Raw genomic sequence first — 24,482 nt, forward strand, 5'->3', positions numbered from 1 at the left:
CACTTCCTCAGCTTAAAAAAAAAGAGAGATGAATAACACAACTATCGTTGACGAGACCATTGCCAGCGCCAGTTTAGAGGAATGCGTCTTCCAAGCAGACTTTCAGTATTCCTTCTTCACGATTGTCTACAGTACGGTCTTTGTCCTGGGGCTCCTGGGGAATGGGGCTGCCTTGCATCTCCTGACCTGCCAGGCGATCAGCTTGCCTCGCTCCTACGTCTACCTGGTCAACTTAGCCATAGTGGACACCCTGTTTGTCTGTGTCCTGCCTTTCAAGATCCATTACCACCTCAACCGGAACAACTGGATTTTTGGGGACATTGCCTGCCGGCTGACAGGGAGCATGTACTTCCTCAACATCTACCTCAGCATTGCCTTCTTCACCTGCATCTGCCTTGACCGCTACGTGGCCGTTTTGCACCCTTTTGTGTACATCAGGATCAAGGGCACCCACTACGGGCTGGTGGCTGCGGTCCTCTGGGTGACGGCGGTGAGCATCGCTGCCCCGCTGGTCCTCGGGGGCCCACTCAACTTCAACCGGAGCAATGCGACCGTCTGCTTTGAGAGTTTTGGGTTGGAAGAGTGGACCGGGCGCATGATGCCCTACAACGTCTGCGCGCTGATATTTGGCTTTGTGGTCCCTTTCGGGGTCATCCTGATCAGCTACCCTCTGATCGCCCGGCGCATCTCTCGCATCCCCCGCAGCGCCCGCAAGAGGAAGGCCCTGGGCACCATCTACCTCATCCTCTTCATCTGCGCCACCTGCTTCCTCCCATACCACCTCACCCACCTGCTGCACTTCCTCATGCGGGTTGGGCTGATCAGGGACTGCCGCTTTGCCGTTGTCATATACAGGATGCGCCGCATCACTCTGGCCTCGGTCAGCTTCAACTGCTGCCTGAACCCCATCTTGTACTACTTCACCTCAGCCAGCCGACAGTGCCGCTGGAGAGTTCCCTTCAGGACCAGGGCCACGAAAGTCTACACCATCTGTGGTGGTCGAGGCGACGCTTGCGCCCCTGCCAACCTACGCATTGCCGGACCAAGGTGGGGGGAAAGGAGGCAGCAGGTTCAGATGATTTCGGTGAGAAACCCAAGGAATTTTAACTGAAACTGTAGATCAGGGGTCCCCAGACTTACCGCGCGGTGGGCCGGAGTGCAGGGGAGTGTGCGCCTGTGCGCATGCGCACACGCACACGGGCGGGGAAAAAATCGCCGAAAATCGCTTGTGTGCATGCGTATGGGCCTCCCCCGACCCGGAAGTGCACCAGAAATGACCTCTTCCAGGTCGGGAGAGGCCCATACGCATGCGCACAAAGGATTTTCGGCGATTGTTTGCCGATTTTTTAGATCGTCGCTGCGCCGCGCGCCGTGAGAGCGGGCGGCGACAGCGGGCGGCGGGGGTCGTCGCGGGCCGGATTGGAAGGCCGATTGGGCCGCATCCGGCCCGGGGGCCGTAGTTTGGGGATCCCTGCTGTAGATGGCTTTGTGCAGGAGGGGTTAGCGTTATGTACCCTTAAGATTTTTGAAAGGGGCTGCAGCAGGGTGGAGGGACCACATTTCCCAGATTTTGTCCTTCTGCCACCCACCCAAGACCCCCGAGAGAGATTATTAGTAATGTTGTGTTTCTGCAGGAGCACAGAATGCGATACCAGATGCAGAATACATGCCCCATGATTTTATATTTTCAAAAGGGCACGTTTCTAGTCCTTTCGGCTGTGTTGATAATGCTTCCAAGTGGGTCGGCAATGTTGACTAAAATTGCAAAGGCCAGACTGCTTTGGCTGGAGCTGAATAAGGGTCTTGCCTTGGAATGGGGATCCTGTGCCACCCCACCGGCTGTTGCTGAACTGCACCTCCCATCAGTCCTAGCAAGCACTGCCCAATGGAGCAGGGATAGGGGCAGGAGAGGTGTGGTTTGGCAATACCTGGAGGGCCAAACTGCCCCACACCTGTCTTGCTCCTCTACCATAGCTTTGCAAAATGAAAAAGGAAGACACACTTTTTTACGCTTCCTGTGTATGGACAGGGCTTGGAGTTGGGTGTGTTTGCTTTTGAACATGGGCATATGTACCCACTTCTGTTTTTAATATAGACCAGACATTAAACTGGTGAAGGCTGATCCATTAGGTCGAATGGGGAACTGATACACAAAGCTCAGTTTTCTCTCAGCCAGCCCCCACCTGCCTGTGAACATTTTCCTCCAGAGTCTCAAATCCTTCTTGGGGGCTGCTCAGAAAAGGCAGCTAGTTGGCCACTGTGAGAACAGGATGCCAGGCTCTGATGAGCACTGGCCTGATGGAGCAGATTGCTATGGTGCCCCTGATCCTTTTTCCTTAAAGTGGGAGATGCCTGCGACAGGAGATGCCACCTCCTCTGCCCGTGAAGCAGGTGCTCTACCATCAAACAGCACTCCCTTCCCCATCACAAGGCAAGAGCTCACATAAATGAATCCGAAGGTGAGTAGCCTGGGTGATGCTGTGTGAGTCATTATCTGAAACCAAGTTTGCCATTCACAGCGTGGCTCCCTGGCTGCTGCCAGCTCAGCGCTCCTCGCTCCCTTGTGCTGTCCTGGTGGCAGCTGGGGAGCCATTATGTATTGGCAACTCAAAATTGCCTTCACCTGAATAGGCAGGAGGCATCTTTCCTCCTGGAGCAATAACTGCTCTGGGAGGAAAACAGCAGCCTGCAGGCGCCTTCGCATTGCGGCTTCCTTGAACTACTCAGCTTGGAAGAGAAGCCTCCCATCCCCCAAATGAGTGAGCACCGATGCTTCTCCTGCTTGCACGTTGGAGAGACATCCAGGTCCACCCCACCCCAGCTGAGCAGTTGAAGGAAGCCACTGCTAGGACATGTATATTGGCTGCTTCTTCCTCCCCTAAGGTGGGGAGGAAGAAATAGCCGAAATACATTCCAGACATTGTGGTATACTGTATCAGCATATCATGGTCTTTAGCTGCTGATGTATCACGATGTTGAAAATCAGATATCGCCCAGTTGAGATGACAATCCTGGTAAACTGGCCTCCTTTAGAAAACACACACACTGTTGGCATTCACTGTGAAGGGACTACTACCTATTTTCAGATTTTCTTTTAAAAAGCCTACTGCTTGGAGTTGCTACTGCAGATGCCACGTGTGACAATAAAGGCCACTAATATTAAATACTAAAACTCCTGCGTTTTAATTTGTTAAAAACACACACAAACTTAAGTATTTACATTTTTCTTTACATTTCCCAGGGTTTTAGCTCCTGGAGACTCATGCCGTGATTTGAGGCAGCGCCTTCTTCAGCAGGGAGGTCACGTAGCTACCCATTTCTTCATCCTGCAACCCAAATCCATATTTTTTTGGGGGGGGGGGGATATTAGTAGAAGGTAAGGCTGTACATTCACACCATGATACCAGTTTCAGCACAATGCAGCTCACTACTGTCTGCTTGCAGGCAGATGGGAGTGAGGTGCCCTGTGCTGGCAGGTGGTTTAAGGAGGCCTGCTGCTCTGCTATAGGGGCTGGGCTACGTTTTCAGCATCATGATGTATCACCAGCCAATGTCATAGGTTTGGTGATAAGCCACAATGTTGAAACAAGCTATATTGCCCCCTGCCAGAGTGAAAATGCTTCAGCTTTCACCCCAGCGCCTTGCAGGCCAGGGCCAATGCAGCTGGTCTGAGCCTGGTGCTTAGCTGGGGGGCGAAAAGGCTCCTGGCAGCGACCTTGAGGCTGGCATGGGGGGTGGGTGAGCTACCTCGCTGGTTCAACCCCCCTCCCCCATGAACCAAGTGGCCGTAGCCCAAACACACAGCCTCTTTCTTTGTGGGGTGGAAGCAAGGAGCCCCCACATGGCAGGCTCCTTTAAACTTCTCCGTTGAGGGGCACACAGCCATGCACCCCTCAATGGAGACGGACGAAGCCCAGCCGCGATCCCACTCCTGCTTGCGTAGTTAAAATTGCTTGGCTGAGGGGAGGGCAGCGACACACTCTTCAGCCAAGCAGTTTAAAGATACTGAGGGAGGAACATGCTGTATCACACTTCGCTGATGAAGCTTGTTTCAGCCCCTGCACTGGTATGAGGGCAGACTGCGTTGGTGGTATATCACTGGTGAAACTGCCGTTGCGGTCTTTTCCTCAGTGATGTACCGCTCAGGCCTACTCTGCTGAGGGGCATGGAGCTGCCCACACCTCAGCAGAGCAGTTTAACGGAGGGAGAAGCAAGCTGCCTTGTTCCTGGCCCCATGGAGGTGCTGGGGTGAAACTGCCTCAGCCTGCTCGGCAGGAGCAGCAGCAGTTTGACCCTGCACCTCATAGGGCTGGGGTTAATGCAGCTTGCTCCTTCCTCCATTCCAACATTGCAGTGTATCGCCAGACTGCAGTGTTTGGTTGGTGATACATCGCAATGTTAGAAACCTGTCGTCACCCAGCCCTAGAAGCCCGCTTGCCTTAAATTAAAAATACTGCCTCGCTATAACTTGCTGCATTCCTTCCAGCTGTGTTGCAGAACCATTTTGTTTAGGTGGGCTTAAGGAAATTCGGGAGAGGGTCTGTCAACACCCCTGGAGCTGGAAAGCTTCCGTTTACAAAGGCTGCAGCCTGCAGGGATAGCCAAAGCAGTGCTCTCAAGATGCTGTTTACTCCAACTCCCTTCATCTCTCTGTCCATTAGCCACACTAACTGGGGCTGTTGGGAGTTGGGGTTCAGCAACATCTGGAGGGCCAAAGGTTCCACACCTGCTGTTGGCCTTTGTAGAGAACCATCACACTCCCTGCCAAACCACCATGGGGCGAGTCATCTTGGTGGAACTTCCTCCTCCTGTAAAGTCTCCTATAGCCCCTTGCTAAGGTGGAAAGGGGCAAGGGACTCTGAAAGCCAGGAGTGCAATAACGTGTGTAAAAAAGAAACCTCACCTGATACGTCCACGACACCAGCAGAAGTTTAGTTGCAGGATCTTCCGATTGCACTGTAACCTGGATCAAGATGGACTCTACCATTATGGAGGTGTCAGAGAGGTGTTGAACAGAATAGTCCTTCAGGAAACTACGGGGGGGGGAAACAACAATAGCATGTTGTATATCTCCAAAAGCAGCTTCCTTTCTTCTCCTGGGGCAGCTAGGAAAACAGATCCTAAAACGCATTTTGTGATTGGTCTAGCAGTTTTGGGGGGCAAAATATTACTTTCAAATAGCCTAGAATTATTTGGTAATCTCTTCTGTACAAACAATGAGAGTTAGAAACTTAAACTAGTTGATTTTTTTAAAAATAAGCGTTAGAAACTAAGATCAAAGCAGCATGTCTGCACTAATCTACTACCTTAGTACATGGCACAGATTACAGTACTGAGTGCAGAATTTGGGAATGTGAGTTTTTACTTTTCTGCCAAAGCAAGCAAACTCCTAATCTGCAAGGCTGGGAAGATGTATACATAACTGTGCTCAGCAGCAGCAGCAGCAGCAAACATAAACAAATAAGGCACAATTTTTCTTTTCTTTTTTCCTGGGGCTGGTAATATTCAGTACTTTCAGTAAGTGCTTGCTCTCCTCTTAACTAACAAAACCAAAATGCATTATGAATAATGCATGTTCAGATTACATAGTCCCTTGAGGATAAGAATTCCAACATTCCTATGTGTGAGATCAGAATTCTCTGTTCCTAATCCAAGGACAGAACTAGAACAATTAATGAAAATGGCAAGGAAGCAAGATTTTGGCTCAACAGTGAATGAAAAACTGCCCAATGGCAGGTGGCTGTTGGCCAGGCTATCCTCCACTAGGCATACTAAGCAGGAGGTCCTGAATGAGATACCGCCAACTCTGTGACTGCTCAGTCAACCATTTTTTATTCTTAATTTACAGCTGGAAGTATACAGGCCAGACTAGGGCTCCTCCCTATCTTGTGGCCCCACCTCCCACCTTTCCAAGGACAGGTTTCAGGAAGCACAAGGCACGCCTTGAGCCGAAGTAGGCATCCCCAAACTGTGGCCCTCCAGATGTTTTGGCCTACAACTCCCATCATCCCTAGCTAACAGGACCAGTGGTCAGGGATGATGGGAATTGTAATCCAAAACATCTGGAGGGCTGAAGTTTGGGGGTGCCTGAGCCAAAGCATTCCTTCAAGCCATTTTGCACACAGTCTGGTGTACTTACGTCTTCAGGTGGTTGTATAAACGAAGTCCTGTCTCATGCTCTTTGCGGGGGTCCTGGAAGTGGATGCGGCAGGTGAACCTCAGCTGGTGCTCCGCCAGGCCCAGCTCTTTGAGTGCTTGTTCAGGAGAGACCAAGCGGAAGCTCTGCCCAGAGGAGGAAGGGAGAGATGTAAAGCACAGGTCCTGCTTTTGGGCTTCCCCCTAGGGCATCTGGGCAGCCAGGGAACAGCATGCTGAACTCCCTGGGCTGTCAGTCTGATCCAGCAGGCTCATCTTACTTTTTAGAAACAGGCACAAGGCACAGATTTAACAAAGTACTGCATTTGGGGTGGCAACAGGGAAACCTCATGATCACAGTGGCAGCATCAGAATAAAAATATTGAAGAGGGCAGGCACATTTTAGGCTTCTGAAACATCATTTCACATCAATGCTCCCATCCTAAACATATAATTGTGGAAGTAAGCACTAAGCAACCTTTACGAATGCAGTTTTAACTTTCCAGTTTACAATGTGGTAGTTTATATATATATATAAATGTAAACTGGGCATGTGTGTTCCTCTCCAATGTTCAACAAAACCGCTGGACTGATTGCGTTCAAATTTTAACACAAAGTCAAATGCGACTGGAATAGCAAGCTCAGACCATTTTCAAAGATAAATGTCAAACCTGGACCACGTAAAAAAAACCCAACCCCCGTGTTCAAAACCACCCCACTCAGACGAAAGTGCATGCTGGGAAATAGAAGCCACAAACTGCGTCTCCATTGGCTGCAGACTATCGGTGACATCACAAAATTCTGTGGCAACCAACTGAAAACGGGCCTTTTGCAGCAACAAGGCCCAGCATTTCCCAGCCAAGAAAACTGACTAGGCTGCAGGGGTTTCCAAGGGGGAGAGATAGAGAGGGGTGTTGTGACATTGTGCAACAAGGGTGAGGAACGGGGGCACTGAGTGACTTTGGGGGGGATGAATGTGTTGGGGCGGGGTGGGGGAATTTCACAGAACACGCGTGGGTAGGGGAGTCAGGGTTGGGACAGGGCAAAAATTTACAGAACACACGTATTGGGGGGAATGATTGTGTGCAAAATGAAGGGGGACTCTGAAGGTGAGGGTTCTCTGAAGGGAGACTCTGAAGGTCCATTTAACATAAAAAGGTCCATTTAACACAAAAAGCCACAGCAACGCGTGGCATGGCCAGCTAGTAACCTATATGTGAAAATGACCTTTCCTTCACGTAACCATTGAGGGGTTCCAAGAATGGAGGGAGACTAGTAGGTAGAGTTCAGGGTAGGTGGGGGATCTTTCTGCCAACCCCACCACAGGAGCCATTCTGTCAGCCATGAATCCCACCCACCCACCCAACCTGCCTCCACTCACATTGTCCTTGATGATCAGGGTCCCATGCATGAGCTTTGGCCTCTTCGAGTCTGGCAAGGGCCCTGGATATTGGAAACAAAGAGAAGAGAGGAAGGCAGTCAATTCAATTTTTCCCCACCACCTCCAGACATTCCTTGTCATGTACGTCACCAGGCCCTACAGTCATTCATTTATTTACAGGTACAGGAAAGAGACCACAGCCACCCATTCTGCAGCACCCCTCTGCAAACAGGATACAAACACCACAATCAAAAGCCTCTGCGTGGGTTACTCAGAGGTACTAGATTGCTGTACTCTTACAACAATGGTCCAATTTTAGCGTCACATTTTCCTTTCTGGGTTCTAATGTCAGAAGACCTGCTAGTCCCAGAAGATGTCACAGGGTGTTACTGCAATCAGCGAGTGATACCAGCTTAATTTACAGCTGGTAGCAAAAGAAGATGGTGCCATGGGGCTAGCTGGGCACTGCTAGTAGCATGGCTCCAAGTGCCTCTGTCTCCACCACCAAGGAGCGCCAGACGCTTGCACTTTCAAATCCCACCACACAACCGAAGCCATTTCAATTAAAAAAAATAAGTTAGTGTAGTTCAAGAGTAAGTTTCTAGTCCTCATGGACTGTAGAGATGAGCCCTGAAAGAACACCAACTGCCTGTAGTCCTCTGGGTGTCTCGAATACAGCACCACCCAAAAGAGGAGAGACAAAAGTTTGCCTGGGAAGGCTGGGGCAGAGGGGAATGGTCTCCTTCAATATACATGGAGGCAGCCTAAGCAATTTGGGCACTTCCACAAGGAATAGAAAAAAGAGGGACAGGTTGGTGTTGGAACTCGAGAAGAGGACCTGTGTGGCATTGTAGAAAGGAGTTGTAGGAAGTGCAATATTATTTTTCACGCTTGCACTCTGTTCATTAGCTTCACATGGGTAAGTCCCAATGCTGTCATCACAAGTAAAATTGAATTACACTAGAATTAGTAGCAGGGTAGGGCCCATCTGCTATGGGGTGGGGAAACTTTGGCCCTACAGATGTTGCTGAACTACAACTCCCGGCTCCAGCAAGCAGACGGCCGGAAGAGGGAAGTTCTTCTCCGTCCCTCATAGCACTAGAACTCAGACATCCAACAAAGCGGAACATTTGAAGATTCAGGGCAGACTAATGGACTTGTTCACGCAGGGCATAGTTAAACTATGGAAGACTCTTCAGCAGGAGGCAGTGACGACCACCAACTTGGAAAGAGGATTAGGGAAATTCACAGAGGACAAGGCCACTGGTGGAACCAGCCACACTGGCTATGTTCTACCTCCACTGTCAAAGGCAATATGCCTCCAAATATCAGTGGCTGGGAATTGCAGGAGGGGAGAGTGGTGTTGCGCACATGTCCAGCTTGCAAGGTTCCCATTGGGGCATCTGGTTGGCCCCTGTGAGAACAGAATGCTGGACTAGATGGGCCATTGGCCTGATCCAGGAGGGCTCTTAGTAGTTCAGCAACACGTGGTAGGGCCAAAGGCTGCCGCCGCCCCCCGCCCCGAATCAGACACAAATTGACTCAACACCGTACATGGAATAGAAATATCTGACCCACAACATGGACAGCCCAACATGCACAGGCTTGATAAATGGTTCTCTTGATCACCTACATGGCTTTGCTTTCTTTGGCTTTTCCCTTTTGGTAATGGCCCCGACCCATCTTCCAGCAGCCACATGAAAACATATCAGGCCTACACACAGCAGTGCTTGTAGGTATCTCCCCAACTCGGTATCTGTACAGCAGGAATGGGAAACTTCTGGGCCACGGGGTCAAATGCAACCCTCCAGGCAGGGCCGGATTTAGGTTTGATGAGGCCCTAAGCCATGCATCCCCAAACTTCGGCCCTCCAGATGTTTTGGACTACAATTCCCATCATCCCTGACCACTGGTCCTGTTAGCTAGGGATCATGGGAGTTGTAGGCCTAAACATCTGGAGGGCCGCAGTTTGGGGATGCCTGCCCTAAGCTACTGAAGGTAATGGGGCCCTTTATATGTCCAGCTGTCCTTTGTCAACAACAATTTGTCACTGTTTTTTGTGTTGAATATATGCTATATGGTAATTTATGGACCTAATAGGTACCTAAAGCCATTTGCACATAACAAAATATGAATTTTATCAAAGTAATTCTTGAACTGATATACAATTAAGAACAACTATATTAATACTGAATTTTTTGGGGGAGGGCCAAGATAGTGGGGCTCTAAGCTATAGCTTCTTTAGCTTATACATAAATCAGGCACTGCCTCCAGGCCTCTCTTAACTGGCCTTTGGGCTCCTCCCATGCCACACCCCTCACAAACCCACCTTTGCACCCTCTCGTTTTTGCCAGGATGGGGGATAAAGAAGGGCATTTGAGGGTGTATCTAAAAGAGGACGCAATGACGACTCTCATTTTAAAGACCCCTACTATATGTATGCTATAGAAGCTGTGATATATTGCTGAGGGGGGCAGGAGAAAAGAGAAGAGCAAAGCAAGTCTTCAACCACCAGTTATGTCTATGTCTCATCCGGAAAGTATAGCCAAAGACATTTTGGCAAATTTAAAAAATCCACCCGGACAGAAATTTTACCCCTGAAAAAGAGGATGTGTCCCGGAAAAAGAGGACACATGGCACCCCTAGCTAGCCCGCTACACAAAGGGAGGATTCAAACCTGCTGCTCTGCCCACTCGTGTCTCTTACCCCACCCCAGAAGGACATGCGGTCCTTGGGTTGAACCCTGCTGTACAGATTTGTAAATATGTTTAATAAATAATATTTCTTCAAAATGGCTGAGATGGTTGTACACCCAGGACTTTACCTATGGCGAGCTCCCTCTTCAGCAGCCCGAGCGAAACGTCCACAGGGATGTTGGGGTTGGTGTGAACCGTCACCGTCTCCCCGTTGGCAGGCATGTGGCAGGTGACATCTGCGAGAAAACATAGCCGGTCAACTGCTGCGTGTTCACTTATTCCGAGAGAGGTAACCCAAGGTCATGCCCAAGCCATGCATCTAAAGCAAACCACTCCCCCCCTAAAGAACCCATAACAAAGAGCAATTCCCTGGGTGGTTCTTTCTTTCTTTCGACAGAGAGGGAAAATGGTTTTCTGGAGCTGTTCAGAGAACCTCGGGAGGTGAAGGAGCAAGCACGGGGAAAGGCCCCGGGTCCCTCTGTGGGAAGAGTCACAAGACAGTGGGAAGGCTACGTACGGAATTCCTTCTCAATCTTTTGCTTCAGGAACTCCATCTTCTTCGCCTCCCCATGGACCAGGAGGACGTTCCGTGGCTCCGCTTGGCGGATGAGCTGCATGATGCCCTTGGCATCCGCATGGGCGCTGAAGGACATGTACTCCACTTGCATCTTCACTTCCAGCTGGAGGCCAGAAAGACATGTACAGGGAATGAAGGCGGCTGCCTCAGAATGTGCCTACTGCACATTCCCTCAGATCCTCCCTCCCTCCCTTTCTTTTCAATCAATTAAAGAGGAGGGGCAGCTCCAATCTGCCACAGAAACATTTCCACTCACAGTTTGCCTTCCTTCCATTTCCAGCTTCCGCTGACCGCCCAAGATTTTATGGCCGACAGTTCCTTGCACACAATATCCTGGCATGATTACCTGGGAGACAGAATCCAGAAGGAAATTGTGCTCGTTACAGGAGCGACAAAATGGGTGTGGGGTTATTTGGGGGAGGGGGTATCTAAGCACAACCAGTGTGATGTAATGATTAGTTTGTCGAGCTATGATCTGGGAAACCAGGGTTCAAATCCCTTCTCAGCCATGAGGCTCATCTTGGGCCAGGTCACTGTCTTTCAGTCTAACCTACCTCACAGGGTTGTTGTGAGGGTGAAATCGGGAGAACCACGTACACCACCTTGAGATCCTTGGGAGATCAAAGTGGTATATAAATGCAAAAAATAAAATAATGAACAGTATCTGTATGCTTCTTGAGAGGCAGATTCTCCAGTAACTTACTATGATTATTATTACAACTAGGAAAGTAGGAAGCTGCCTTATACCAAGTCCGACCTGAGGCTCATCTAGCTCAGTATTACCTACACTGGCCAGCAGCACATTTTATTGTGTTATTGCCTTTCCTAGTGGGTTGTGCACACCACTATTCTGAATAATGCTTTTTATAGGGCAGGGGGCACTGGGCATGAGTTTATGGAACCAAGGGGGTTGTGGCGCCCAAGAGCTTGGGAATCCAGATTTAAACCATGGCCATGACGAGGAGGAGCAGACCTGTATCTGCCAAGAGGATTTTCGTACCATGTTCTTCTCGTTGCCGGCCCATTTCTTGAAGATCTGGAGGGACTGCCCAGCATGAAGCATTCCTGGTGTGGCAAACACAACCTTAGGAAGAGAAAAGGGAAACCGGGTTCTTAATCTAATCCAAGATGGCACTCTCAGGAAGGGTCAAAGTGGAACCTGAGTGATTTGGCCCTGACCCACCATCACCTGCCTGGTTCCCACCCTACAAGTGCATCTTCCAACCACGCACTGCTGACCCTTTAAGTGGCTATCTGACCCTTTCCTGGCAGACCACTGGGGCAGGGAGAAAAAGCAGGAGAGAGAGAGAGAAGGGGAGGCCCACGTCATTGTTTATGAAATTGAACTGGTGGTGTAAGGAACAGGTGAGCAAGCTGTGGACCTCAGCAGAAAAAAGGAGGGGGTGGAAACAGAAAATGGCGTGTGTGTGTGTGTGTGTGAGAGAGAGAGAGAGAGAGAGAGAGAGAGAGAGAGAGAGAGATAACATGGAGAGAGAGAGAGAGAGAGAGAGAGAGAGAGATAACAAGGTATGTATCTATTAGGGTGGTGACTTTTTCATTTTTTTCTCTCAAAAATTATTTCCTGTAGCACAAATGGATGAACTGTTGCCTATTAATGACTAAAATGAGGTATATTCCATTGAAGTATTAAAAAAGGTTACGCACAAACTGTTTTTATTTTATTTTTTTGTATGCTGTTTTACCATTTCATAGAATTGTATTAACAATTCTATATATATTTCGTATCAAATTTGGGCACAAGACCACATTCCACAGTGGGGAGTGTTCTTAGCAACATAGGGTATACAAATGTCACACCTGCGCAAGGTAAAAGCCCCTTTTTGGGACTTCAAAACTCAGCCAGCAGACCCTGCCGGGCATGCTGGAAAAAGAACCTACAGGAGAGGTAGCAAAACGTCGTCCTCTATACTGTTACTGCAGCTAAAAAAAGCTTCCTTGTGTGTTTGATGACCCTGTATAATGTTGTATATATGTGACTCTAAAGCTTGGGTTCAATTTTATACCTGCTTACAGTGACTTCAAAAATGGTCAAAAAACTGATAAATAAATTTTTTAAAATCATTTTGTGCGTGAGGTTTTTTTTTTTAATCAAATCTCTTTGAAAGTAAGATTTTATCTAATCTTTAATAAAAGCTCATCAAATTATGATACAGGGAAATGAGGTTGTAAAAAAGTCATCACCCTAGTATCTATGTGTGAGAGTGTGAGAGGAGTGGCCAACCCACTAGTGGTGCCTCGACTTATGAATTTAATCCGTTCCGAAGGCACCTTCGTAAGTCGAAAAATTTGTAAGTCTAAAAACGCCATTGGAAACGCGATTTCCCATAGGAATGCACTGGAAACGGAAAAATTTGCAAGTCAAAGCAACCCTATCTAAAAATTCGAAAAATCCCTATCTAAAACCGCTGCGGTTTTCACTCGGATGTCGAGACATTCATAAGCGTGCGGCCATTACCCCCATTCATAAGTCAAAAAAATTGGTTGTCGAATCGTTCGTAAGTCGAGGTACCACTGTATTTCCCTCTGATTCTGCCTACCACTGCCTGCAGCCTCTGAAAGATTACTCCAAGAGAAAGCAGTTCTCTACAGAAAAAGGTTGACTGCCCCAGTCATAAGCAGCCTTGAAAGGTGTATTTGCACTAGAAGGCTGGGGTATAAATACTTAAATGATTAAATTGAGCCCGCCCCCCATCTCACACACACACATACATGCCTCTCCCTCCAAACATACCATTGGCCCTGGGTTGTCAGCGAAGGCCCGGTCAAAGGCCTTGATGTGCTTGAACTCAAACATGTTCCTCTGGACAAACGTCTTCCGGATCTTCTGGTTGGTCCACGTGATGAAGAGCTTGTAATAGTGGTTGGCCTTCTCCGTCAGCCCCGTTGAGAAGTAGATGGGAGCCTTCAAGTTCATTCGCTCCCTTGGGAGGAAATGACAGCGGTGGCGGTGAAAAAAAGATTCATTTAGCCACCCTCTACAGGTGAAACTCGGAAAATTAGAATATCGCTGAAAAGTGCATTTATTTCAGTAATGCAACTTAAAAGGTGAAACCAAGATATGAGATAGATGCATGACATGCAAAGCAAGATATGTCAAGCCTTTATTTGTTGTAATTGTAATTGTCGTTAGGCGGGTCAATTATAAATGGAATGTAATTAATGAAATGTAATAGCGATGTTTATTTTTGTATTATTGTAACTATATGTTTTATTACTGTGGAATTTCCAAAAGAAAGCATTTGTAAAAATTTAAAGAAAAATAAAAAATAATAAGTTGCATTACTGAAATAAATGCACTTTTCGACGAAATTCTAATTTTCCAAGTTTCACCTGTATAAACAGCCCTCTGGCTTCTGAAGTCTTGGCCTGTAACTCTCATTCATTTTGAAGCATATTTTCATCATGACAAGGGATAGTGATTCGAGGTTGGTTTGCTTTAAAAAACAACTGAAAACCTGACAGCATTTGTGACCTCACTGGGTTGCACATTATGGTAAGCTACGGTTTGATGGTTTACCAGGAATGCACAGGCCTCTGCTGCTGTGCTCCTCTCCTGCTGATAAGCAGGAGCAAATAGCTGTGAACCATGGCTCAGTGTTATTTCCAAACCAGAGAGCGTGAATTGCTTTGTGTGATACAAACTCCAATCCCTGGTTTGGACGGAATGCCGAGCACCATAGTTTGTTGCTCTTGCTCACTAGCACAGAGCTATCGCTGCGTTCATGTAAATCATTTCATCCAGGCCAACCCCCTGCAATGCAGGTATCACAATTAAGGAATCCCTGACAGATGGCCCTCCAAGCTCCACTTAAAAACCTCCAAGGAATGAGAGTCCATCGCTATGGCTTACAGTAGGGAGGGGAGGACCTCAAGGCTGGGGCCTGAATGTGGCCCTCCAGGCTTCTCTACCTGGCCCTTGGAACGCTCCACAGGCATTGCCCCCTCCTCACCGCAGGACACCCCCCCTCACCAGCTCTGCTTAACACCTGGCTGGAATGTGCCCTGGAATTCTGATCATGCCTCCTCCTTGCCTGGATGGTGTGAGCTGGGCTTGAATGTGTGTAGAAACAAGCCTACAGTACAAAGGCAACATTTGCACTTGTTGCTCTGCCCACGTTTTGCTTCTGCCCCCACCCACCATTTGCATGTAGCCCCTGGAAAGTTGCCCAGAAGGCAACGTGGCCCTCAGGTTGAAAAGGGTTCCCTGCTCCTGGCTCACTGGGATGTGCAATTTGCACTGCTGCCAGGATCCCAACTTGCTCACAAGCCCAGGAAAGGGCAGAAGGGAGCATAAAGATGACAATGAGGTATTGGGCAGGTGGGGGAAGAGATTTCATTCTTCAACAAGCAAGGAGCCCCTTTTTCAGCCGTGGGCTGGTCCACCATCCCTCAGACCATGTGGAGGACCAGACTATTTTTTTTGGGGGGGGGGGGAATGAACGAATTCCTATGGCCCACAAATAACCCAGAGATGCATTTTAAATAAAAGCACACATTCTACTCATGTAAAAACACGCTGATTCCCGGACCACGGCGATTGGGCAACATCTGGCCCCTGGGCCTTAGGTTGCCTACCCCTGCCCTCAGGCATCAACACAGCAAGTCGTTTCTTAAAATGAGAGTGAAAGAGGCTGGTCTCCTTACCAGAAAGTCTCCAATAAAATGCAGAGCTCCTGAGCACGTCCGAGAGCGAATACGGGGATAAGGACCTTTGGGAGAGAAAACAAAGGGTTCAGTTGGGAAATGGCAGCTGCAAACTATCCCCTGCTTGCCCAAGGAGATACGCCTAGCACCAAACTTATCTATTTTAGGCACCAGGCAAGGACTTGGTCTTCTGGCCCTGAATTTGAAGGGTGGCTCCTTTAACAGGGTGAGGCCTTTAAATCCTGCCTTGTATCTGTGTTTTTAAACTTGGTTGTTCTTAAGTCGCTTTGGGTCACTCTGGCTAAACAAAGCAGCTAACGAATTACAAACAGGATACAGATGGTAACAATAGGGAAATGTCTCTTTCAGGGGAGGTTTGCCTGCTATGATCAATCTGCTAACTGGAAAATTTCAGCCAGGCTCCTCCATCTGGATTTCAGGGTGTCTCAGAGGAGCCTAGAAGCTGATAGGCAGGCTCATAGTCGTACCTTCCCGCCTCGTTCAATGGCTTCATGGACCTTCTTCAGGAAATCCCTCTCCCTGCAGCGCTTGGAGTCTCGAATGGTCGTGGCGTAGGTGGACTCGGAAATGAGCAGATCAGGGCGGCATTTGTCGATCCAGGCAGCTCTAAGGACAAAGCAACAGGCCTTGCGTTCCATCCGGGGTTCACCACCACCACGACAGAGCAACACACCAGGTGAAGAGCTCAAATAAAATGCCTCCCCACCCCCTGTAAATCCTGCTCTGCTAATCCTGCTTGTTATTAGTCATTCATACCACTTACTTGCCAGTGTGGTGTAGTGGTTAGAGTGTTGGACTAGGACCTGAGAGACCAGGGTTCAAATCCCCACTCAGTCATCGAGCCAGTCACTGCCTCTCAGCCTACCTCACAGGGTTGTTGGGAGGGTAAAATGAGGAGGGTCACAAATACCGCAGGGAACATGGAAAGGTGGGAAGAGCTTCAAAACTCTTCTCAGGCCCTCCAATATTTTACGGGTGCTTTTTAAAAAACCTTTAAAACTCCCAAGAAATTTAAAGCATTCAAATTTCAAACACTGGAGGTCAAAACCCAAACAAACTGGGCTACGGTTTTCCAATTTTTTTAGTTTCTGATCAAGTTGCCCAAGCTTCCCCCACCAGCCACTTGGGACAAACAAAAATGAATGAGTGTAATAAAATGGCCTTTGAGAAAGAGCGAATCTTGGTGCCTTGGCGTTCTCCCACACTTACCCTAAATGCCTGTCTGGAGTCATGTTGTAGTCACCCTAATTTGAGAAAGGAGGAAGAGAAACATTTTCAGTGCATTGCAAGTAACTGAGCATGTTCAGCTGAAAAGAAAGTACATGCAGATTCAGCCAGGCACTTACAGTGTAAACGACGGACTCGCAGCCGACTTTAATCTGGAACATGGCTGCCCCAAGCACATGCCCTGCGTAATATGCCTTGATCTCCAACTCGTCATCCACCTGCATAAAAAAAAAAGGGCAAGCGTTGTGGCACAATAGTAAAATGCCTGCTTTGCCTGCAAAAGATCCTGCCTGAAATCCTTGGAGAGTCGCTGCCAGTCAGTGCAGGCAATACTGAGCCAGGGGGACCAATGGTCTGGCTTGGTACAAAGCAGTTCATTGTGTTCCTTCCTATGTAAAATGACAATCTGCAGTGAGTGCAGAATGCAGTGGCTAGATTGTTGATGGAGGAAGGTGGTTGACAGCAGGGGACACTTCTGCTAAGACACCAGCACTGGCTGCTCACAGGCGACAAAGATCTTGTAATGATATGCAAATCCCTGAGCAATATGGGCCCAGGATACCTTAAGCACCCACCTGAGTTTTTATATCTTAGCTTGATCACTCAGAAGAGCATGGTTATAGTCACACACCCCCTTGCTTCCACCAGAACTCAGATGTTTAGTGTTCCTGGTCCCATATTGCAGAATGCTCTTCCAACAGAGATGCAGCAGGCACTCTCACTAGACTTTCAGGCTTCTCTCAAAGACCTTTTCAAGCCAACAGGCAAACACAGCTGTTTAATTTTTCAGCAGCTCATTTTCATTTGGTATCATTTTTACAGTGGGGTCATTTGACATATCAAGTGATCCAAATTTTTTACCTCATGCCATCCAATTTTCTTAATATTTTGTTGAATGAGCAACACTAAGTTTAAATTGGAAATTTTAGCTTTCTATGTCATCCTGTTTTTGAGTTTTGAATTTTGGCCTTAAGAGGTCAGCCCAGCGTTGAGATACGTCAAAACTAAAAACACCAATCTCTTCGGAATTTCATGGCCTTTAATATAACAGGTCACAAGATTACTTACTTAAAATTTTAAATTTGTTACAAAATTTTAAATTTTAAAAAGTGATTAAAGAGGATTAAAATTATTCAAAAAATATATTATAAGATCTACCTGATCTTGGGATCTCAATGGGATCACATTAAAAAAATTATTCTGTACATACGTGTCTGCCTTATTGGGTTCTATTTAGGATAAAGGGGTCTTGGAGTATAATATAACGGAATAAAGAAGACTTCAAACAAACAAACAAACAAACAAACAAATTATTTATTTATTTCTACCCCACCCATCTGGGCGGCTTCCAACAAAAGTTTAAAAATACATTAAAGCATCAGTCATTAAAAACTTCCCTTATCATGTTAATGAGATGAAATACTAACAATAATTATTTCAAAGTGATTCTATAATGCAGCAGCAAGCAATCTCTCTACTTTGGAACACATTTTTAAAAGAAAAAGCCTGACTAGCTTTCCAGACACCTTTTAATTGCACAACTTTCTAACGAAATGCCTAAAGTAACTGAAGCTGGGGGGCGGGCAGGAAAGGACCTTCTCTGTGGTGGCCCCCAGGCTGTAGAACTCCCTCCCCACAGAGGTGTGCCTGGCACCTTCATTGCAAATGCTGATGGTGCCCCTTACCCTGATGAGCTATTATTAGGACCCACCTTACTTCAGCGACTGTAAAGTTGTTTTAAACTACTTCTAATATTGTGTTTTAATTGTTGTGCCCACCACTGGGACCTTAGAGTGAAGGGCAGGTAATTAATAAGAATAATAAGGATTAATAATACAATTATAATAATCAGGCATGAGTCCCCATTTCCCAAGGCTGGCTCCCCCTACCTGCACTGTCTGATGAAGATGGACAGCCACCACTTTCTTCATGCAATCTTTGATCATCTGGGAGGTGAAGAAGTTGGTCTCCCCTTTCTTGTCCACGCTGATTTTCCGGAAGTCCTCAAGGAGGATGGGGCAGATGGCCTTCGTTGGGTGGGTCATGTAAATGGGCCCATCGTAGCCAACCATCTCACTGAAGTACGGAAGGGCCCCACAGTGGTCCAAATGGAAGTGGCTGCAAAGAGGGCAAAATTCAAGGTGGCTTTGGACCCCCGCTAAGCTAGAATGGGCCTCAACAGCTATTTGAAATATTTGCAAAACTGTTTTTAACCTGAACTTCATCTACAACTACTTTTACGTGTGTCTTAAAAGTCATTTAACTTACGACGTTATTAGGTGCCTGATTTACCCCTGTTGACATGAAACCCCCCGCCCTCCCCCAAAATGCCTAAAACTAACTAGGACTTATTCCACTCCCAGCAACTCCTTAAGATCGTAAACTCTTATTTTGCATTCATTCATTCATTTATATGTTTTTTATCTGCTTTTCATTTTAGCTTGCTCAAATTAACAACCTTTACAAACCACGAAGAGTTGGTTCAAAATCCTTGCTCAGGATTCTCTTCACTGGAACTGCAAACTGTGCAGCTTGATAGGATATATACTCATAACTCACCAGGTAACAGGTGAATCCTGATGCCCTGAAACAGCTTTGCGTGTTGCAGCACAAAGCAAGTTAACAGTGTACATGTCACTAGACAAGACAAAGGTGGTACCCACCTGATGATGACACAGTCCAGGAAGTCAGTCAGCCTTCCATTCTGAGTGATGTAGGAGAAGTCAGGAAATCGCCTCTGCAAAACACAAGAGCTTTGGTGTCCCATAATGGTGGGGCTTACACGAGCTGGCATGCCCAGGAAGCGCCCATGTGTGCACAGAGCACCCAAAGATTGCTGCTTCCTCAGAACCCAGCCAGATCCATTTTGGAGGCCCTCCTTGAAGGTTCTAAGATCACTCGTTCATTCTTAGCAGCCAATAAACTCTAAGATCAATTATATTCCTCCACTGCAGGATTTATCGCTATTATTATTTATTAAATCTCTATACCAACCCTTCATCTGAAGACCACAGGGCAATATGCAATATACAAACACAGAAACATACAGTATAAAAGCAAACAGAAGGAGGTTGGACTACATGACCCTCAGGGTCCCTTCCAATTCTATGATTCTATATTGGTGAGCAGAAGAGGCAGGGCTTTTTCAGCGGTGGCTCCCAAAGTGTGTTAACTCTCTTCCTAGGGATATAGGGTTGGGCCTACTCAGTTCTGGCTTTCAAAATACACTTTAGAAGCCATTTTATTCCAAACTGCTTTCAGCTGAGGTGGTTTCTTGTTGCTGTTTCCCAGCTGTGGCCTTGGGCTGCTAGGGGATGGTGTAATTCACTATTTGACTTCCTTCCTCTTCCCTCTTCTTTTCTATTGTTGATATCAGGTTGTGAGCTTACAGGCATGGACTGACTTGTGCTTTAACTGTGTGTCTGCTTTAAATCACCTAGAAGTATTTTGCTCTAGTAAGAAGCATGTAAGTTTTGTGAAATAAATGAATCACCTCTGTACAGCACCTAGAACATTTTATATCGCCTATTACCCAATCCTAAAAACAAATAAAAACAAACCAGGGGACAGTGATTCAAATCTGCAACCTTCTGCAGGCAAAGCAAGTGTTCTTCTATGTTACATTCAGCAAAGTTTCAGTTCCCACTGTTAGCTTTTGCCCAATAAGGTCTGGGGCTGCATGGGAGAACTATTTGCTTGAACGCTCCACCCCTTCCAAGTTCAGGGGGGGGTGTGTTTCCCTGAATTCGCCAAGTGGGGTGTACAGACCACAACCCAACAGTAATCTCCAGGGAGCTATCCTACTTTGACTACAGAGTTTTGAAAGGAAAGCAATTCTTCTTGTGATACAGTTGCTGCTCACACCTGTCTCTAAAGTAGCCTTTTTCAGCCCAAGGACCCCATTTCCTTCTGGGCAACCTTCGAAGGGCTACATACCAGGGGTGGGCTGGTGCCAGGGGCAAAAGGGGGCACAGCAACAAATTATATTATTTGGCTGTGAGTCCTGGAATACCTGCTCCCTGTCCTGCAGGCTTTTTTTCCACCTGGCATGGGACAGTGGGGCCCTGATTGACTCCAGTTTGGGGAGTTTTTTTGGGGGGGAGTGTTCCTGTTGGTTTTGTTTTTGGGGTTTTTTGGGGGGGTATCTTTATTTTAGATCTATGTGATTTATGTGGAAATTGTTGACTTTGGTTGTGTATTTTTAAATGTATTATTTATTATTTAGAATTACTTTGTAGTTATGTATTCCCCCCCCCCCAAAGTTGTAAGGGGCCTGGAGCACGGTTTGAACGGTGGAAAGGTGCCATGCAAATAAAATTATGTATGCACATGTTTTTTCCTTGCTACCGTAGGCTACTTTCTGCACACACTGGCATGACCCCCTCTATCTACCATCCAGGCAAGCAAGAGTTCAAGGGCAGATTCTACCCACGGAAAAAACACTCAAGGAGAGTGTAAAGCAGGACCAGTGAGGAGTGAGGCCCGGAGGGCAACATCTGGCCACTCCTGGATCTGCTGTTCACCATCCCTGCTCTACAACCTTCCCACACTCCAAGCTAAACCCTCCATGTACACTTTGGAGCAATGCCAAGTCAAATCTGAAGCATGAATACCTTCTCAAAGAGTGTATTGCCACTTAGGCCAAGGCCTGCCCATCACACTTACATCGTCATTATAGCCCATGTGCATCCCACAATCCAACATGACATTTTTCCCTGCGATGGACACAAGGATGCAGCTCCGGCCCACATCTTGGCCAGCTCCTGAAAAGGCAAAACAGGAAAAAGATGTGAGTTGAATAGCCTTCAGTCTTAACAAAAGGTGTTGCATTTCTGCTGATGCACCTGCAAGGACACATAGCACATCTCTGGTGGTAATGTCCACCTATGCAGGACTTCTGGGCTCAGATCCACCAAGAACTTCGTTCAAATAAGTCTGAATCTCCTTTCTTGTAACTTGAAGCCATTGTTTTGGGTCCTGGCCTCCAGAGCAGGAAAAACAAGCTTGCTACAGTCTCCGTGTGACAGCCCTCGAGATATCTGAAGATGGTTATATCTCCCCAGTCTCCTCCTTACCAGGCTAAACATACCCAATGCCCTCATCTGCACACAATACAGCTTGTGAATATCCTCCTTAAATTGTGGTGCCCAGAACTGGACACAATACTTCAGGTGTGGGTTGACCAAGGCACAATAGAGTGGTACTATTATTTCCTTTGATCAGGACCAGGCATAGGCAAACTTGGCCCTCCAGATGTTTTGGGACTACAATTCCCATCATCCCTGACCACTGGTCCTGTTAGCTGAGGATGATGGGAGTTGTAGTCCCAAAACATCTGGAGGGCCAAGTTTGCCTATGCCTGATCAGGACACTAACTTCTGCTGAGACAGCCTAGAGTAGCACTAGCTTTTTTTGCTGCTGCATCACACTCTTGGCTCATGTTAAGCTTGTGGTCTACTACGACCCCTAGATCCTTTTTGTATTTGTTGATTGTCACTCAGCAATCTGTAGTTCAGAAACTGAACTCTTTAGAAAACTTACACTTATGTGATGAAAAGTGGAGGGACCCACATTCCCCATGCCTTATCTATACCACCTAGAATCAGTGTCAGTACACCTAAGGTAAAGGTAAAGGGACCCCTGACCATTAGGTCCAGTCGTGACCGACTCTGGGGTTGCGCGCTCATCTCGCATTATTGGCCGAGGGAGCCGGCGTATAGCTTCCAGGTCATGTGGCCAGCATGACAAAGCTGCTTCTGGCAAACCAGAGCAGCACATGGAAACACCGTTTACCTTCCCGCTGTAGCGGTTCCTATTTATCTACTTGCATTTTGACGTGCTTTCGAACCTGGGTCAGTACACCTACCATTCCTAAAAATGGAGCTCAGTGCCTCAACTTGGGCAGACTGAGGACCCTAAACTCCAAGAACGCACCCCTCCATTTTCCTTTTCTCTTTCCTGTTGGAAAAGACAAGTGCCAACATTTATGTTACTCACCCAAGGGAGTGACTTTTATTTCAGGCATCTTTAAACAGCTGGGGTTAAACCTCCAAAGTCCAGCTGCAATGGGAGCCGTTTCAGAGATCCCATAAGAGTTCCCCAATGGTGTCACAGCTTCAGAACCTTAGGCAGAAGATTAATTCAAGACGTCCTGAAGGATAACAAAGAAATTTGTTCAGTGGCAGTGCTGCTGCTGATTCTCACTTCAGCTCTATGCCAGGGCTTTGCCAACCTGGCTCCCTCCAGATTACAGAACCATAGAATCGTAGAGTTGGAAAGGGCCATGAGGGTCATCTAGTCCAGTCCCATCTTTCTCCCAGCATGGGACTTGAACCCATGACCCTCGGTTTAAGAGCTACGCTCTACTAACTGAGATATCAACTCTCTGTTCAAAATCACCCCCTTCTGTACGTTCAGGCTCCCATTAGCCCCACATAGGGTTTCAGCCAGGAGATTCTACCTGGAGGTGCTGGGGATTTCATTTATTTTTATACGTTTATTAGATTTGCATACTGCCCTTCACCCAAATATCTCGGGGCAGTTCACAGCATAAATGCTGAACTTGGGACCTTCTGCATGGGAAGCAGGTGCCCTTATCAACTCCGGGGGCATGCATGGGTACAGCACTCCGAAAACATTGGAAGGCTTTTGTTAAGCATCATAAACCGTAACCAGTGCCAGATTTACATATAAGCTAAACAAGCTATAGCTTAGGGCCCCACCCCCAAAAAGGGGGGGAAACAACTGGATGTACATTTCCAAAAATATATGTATATTGTTATGTGCCAATGGCTTTAGATACGTATTAGGTCCATAAATTACCATACAGCATATATTCAACACAAAAAAACAGTGACAATTTGTTGTTGACAAAGGACAGCTGGACATATAAAGGGCCCCATTACCTTCAGTAGCTTAGGGCCTCATCAAACCTAAATCCGGCCGACCGTAACAAGCCGCCTTTGAGAATTATTTACAATTGTACCACGCTTGAGCTCCCCCTTGCTATATTTTATAAAGCAACTTTTCAACCCACACAACCCTTAAGAGGGCGCCCCCCGCGCATGCCTATTTATTTGTTTTACTCCTACTTGCTCATTCACACGTACCCCCTTTTCCTTCGAGGAGCTCAAAGTGGCCTACATGGGCCTCCCCAGCTTAGCCTCAAAACAACCCCGCAGGGGAGGCGAGGCGGAGGGCGAGCGACCCGCCTCCTCTCCTCACGCAGGAAACGCGCTTATTCCGGGTGGCGTTTCTGCACACACGCACCCCCCCGAACACCCGACCCCGGTTTCCTTGTCTCCTTGGCAAAAGGTGTCGTCACCCCACCCCCGCCTCTTTCTCAGCAAACTCACCTGGCCGGTCGCGCCCACGAACGCCGAACGCAGCCCTAGGTCGAGGGGCGCATGCGCCGGGCGCTCGCACTCAGCCGCCTATAACCTGAGCCAAGCTGGCATATAGACTTGGTTTTGTTTTAACAAAAAGTACAGAGTGACGCACACAACAATCAACTTCCGTGGTAGAAAGTACATAGTCTCAGAGTTAGATGTGAATGTCTCCCCTCAGAAGAGCCCTTAAACCTCATTTACGTCGTTCAATGTAAACGTTAGTTCAAAAGGACACGCCAGTTGTTTTGGGTCACAGACGAGCACCGAGAGCCGGCAACTCTACACTTTTTTTTCTCATCTCTACGGAACGCGGGGGCTTGGGACTGGTGCGCATGCGCCTTAGCTGGACCAAGCCCGATACAGTACCTTCGTCCCTGCGCGCCTGAATGTTA

General features: G+C 47.5%; 2 protein-coding genes across 4 annotated transcripts; one reads left to right on the top strand and one right to left on the bottom strand.

Annotated features, from left to right (window-relative positions):
* On the top strand, window positions 1-3,164 carry LOC118086422 (lysophosphatidic acid receptor 6-like). The gene has a single exon (XM_035118013.3). It carries the CDS (start codon window positions 29-31, stop codon window positions 1,109-1,111), a length of 1,083 nt encoding a protein of 360 aa, XP_034973904.1. The 5' UTR covers window positions 1-28; the 3' UTR covers window positions 1,112-3,164.
* On the bottom strand, window positions 3,160-24,474 carry INTS11 (integrator complex subunit 11). 3 transcript variants are annotated; one of them, XM_035118011.3, is made up of 18 exons: window positions 24,058-24,474; window positions 22,700-22,853; window positions 21,368-21,465; window positions 19,366-19,439; window positions 18,592-18,820; window positions 16,822-16,920; window positions 16,685-16,719; window positions 15,943-16,081; window positions 15,455-15,519; window positions 13,542-13,731; window positions 11,790-11,873; window positions 11,046-11,135; window positions 10,730-10,892; window positions 10,341-10,448; window positions 7,517-7,578; window positions 6,140-6,282; window positions 4,904-5,033; window positions 3,160-3,326 (listed from the first exon to the last, which is right to left on the bottom strand). In XM_035118011.3, exons 2-18 carry the CDS (start codon window positions 22,725-22,727, stop codon window positions 3,261-3,263), a joined length of 1,803 nt encoding a protein of 600 aa, XP_034973902.1. In that variant the 5' UTR covers window positions 22,728-22,853; window positions 24,058-24,474; the 3' UTR covers window positions 3,160-3,260. The 3 variants fall into 3 exon arrangements, with proteins under 3 accessions (XP_034973902.1, XP_034973901.1, XP_060132183.1); XM_035118010.3 differs by having other exon boundaries at window positions 23,812-24,059; XM_060276200.2 differs by lacking the exon at window positions 24,058-24,474 and adding an exon at window positions 23,608-24,049.
* Between the last annotated feature and the right edge of the window lie 8 nt (window positions 24,475-24,482).

The sequence above is a fragment of the Zootoca vivipara genome, chromosome 6, assembly GCF_965207765.1.
Source record: "Zootoca vivipara chromosome 6, rZooViv2.hap1.1, whole genome shotgun sequence".
NCBI classification, from domain to species: domain Eukaryota; kingdom Metazoa; phylum Chordata; class Lepidosauria; order Squamata; family Lacertidae; genus Zootoca; species Zootoca vivipara.

Bases quoted from the DNA above. Each gene is read 5' to 3' on its own strand.
- LOC118086422 (XM_035118013.3), top strand. From the start codon at position 29: ATGAATAACACAACTATCGTTGACGAGACCATTGCCAGCGCCAGTTTA.
- INTS11 (XM_035118011.3), bottom strand. From the start codon at position 22,727: ATGCCTGAAATAAAAGTCACTCCCTTGG. The intron at 15,520-15,942 runs GTACGACTATGA...TCTCTCCCAAAG, and splicing joins CCATTGAACGAGGCGGGAAG to GTCCTTATCCCCGTATTCGC. The intron at 10,449-10,729 runs GTACGTAGCCTT...GTTTTCTCGCAG, and splicing joins AAAGATTGAGAAGGAATTCC to ATGTCACCTGCCACATGCCT.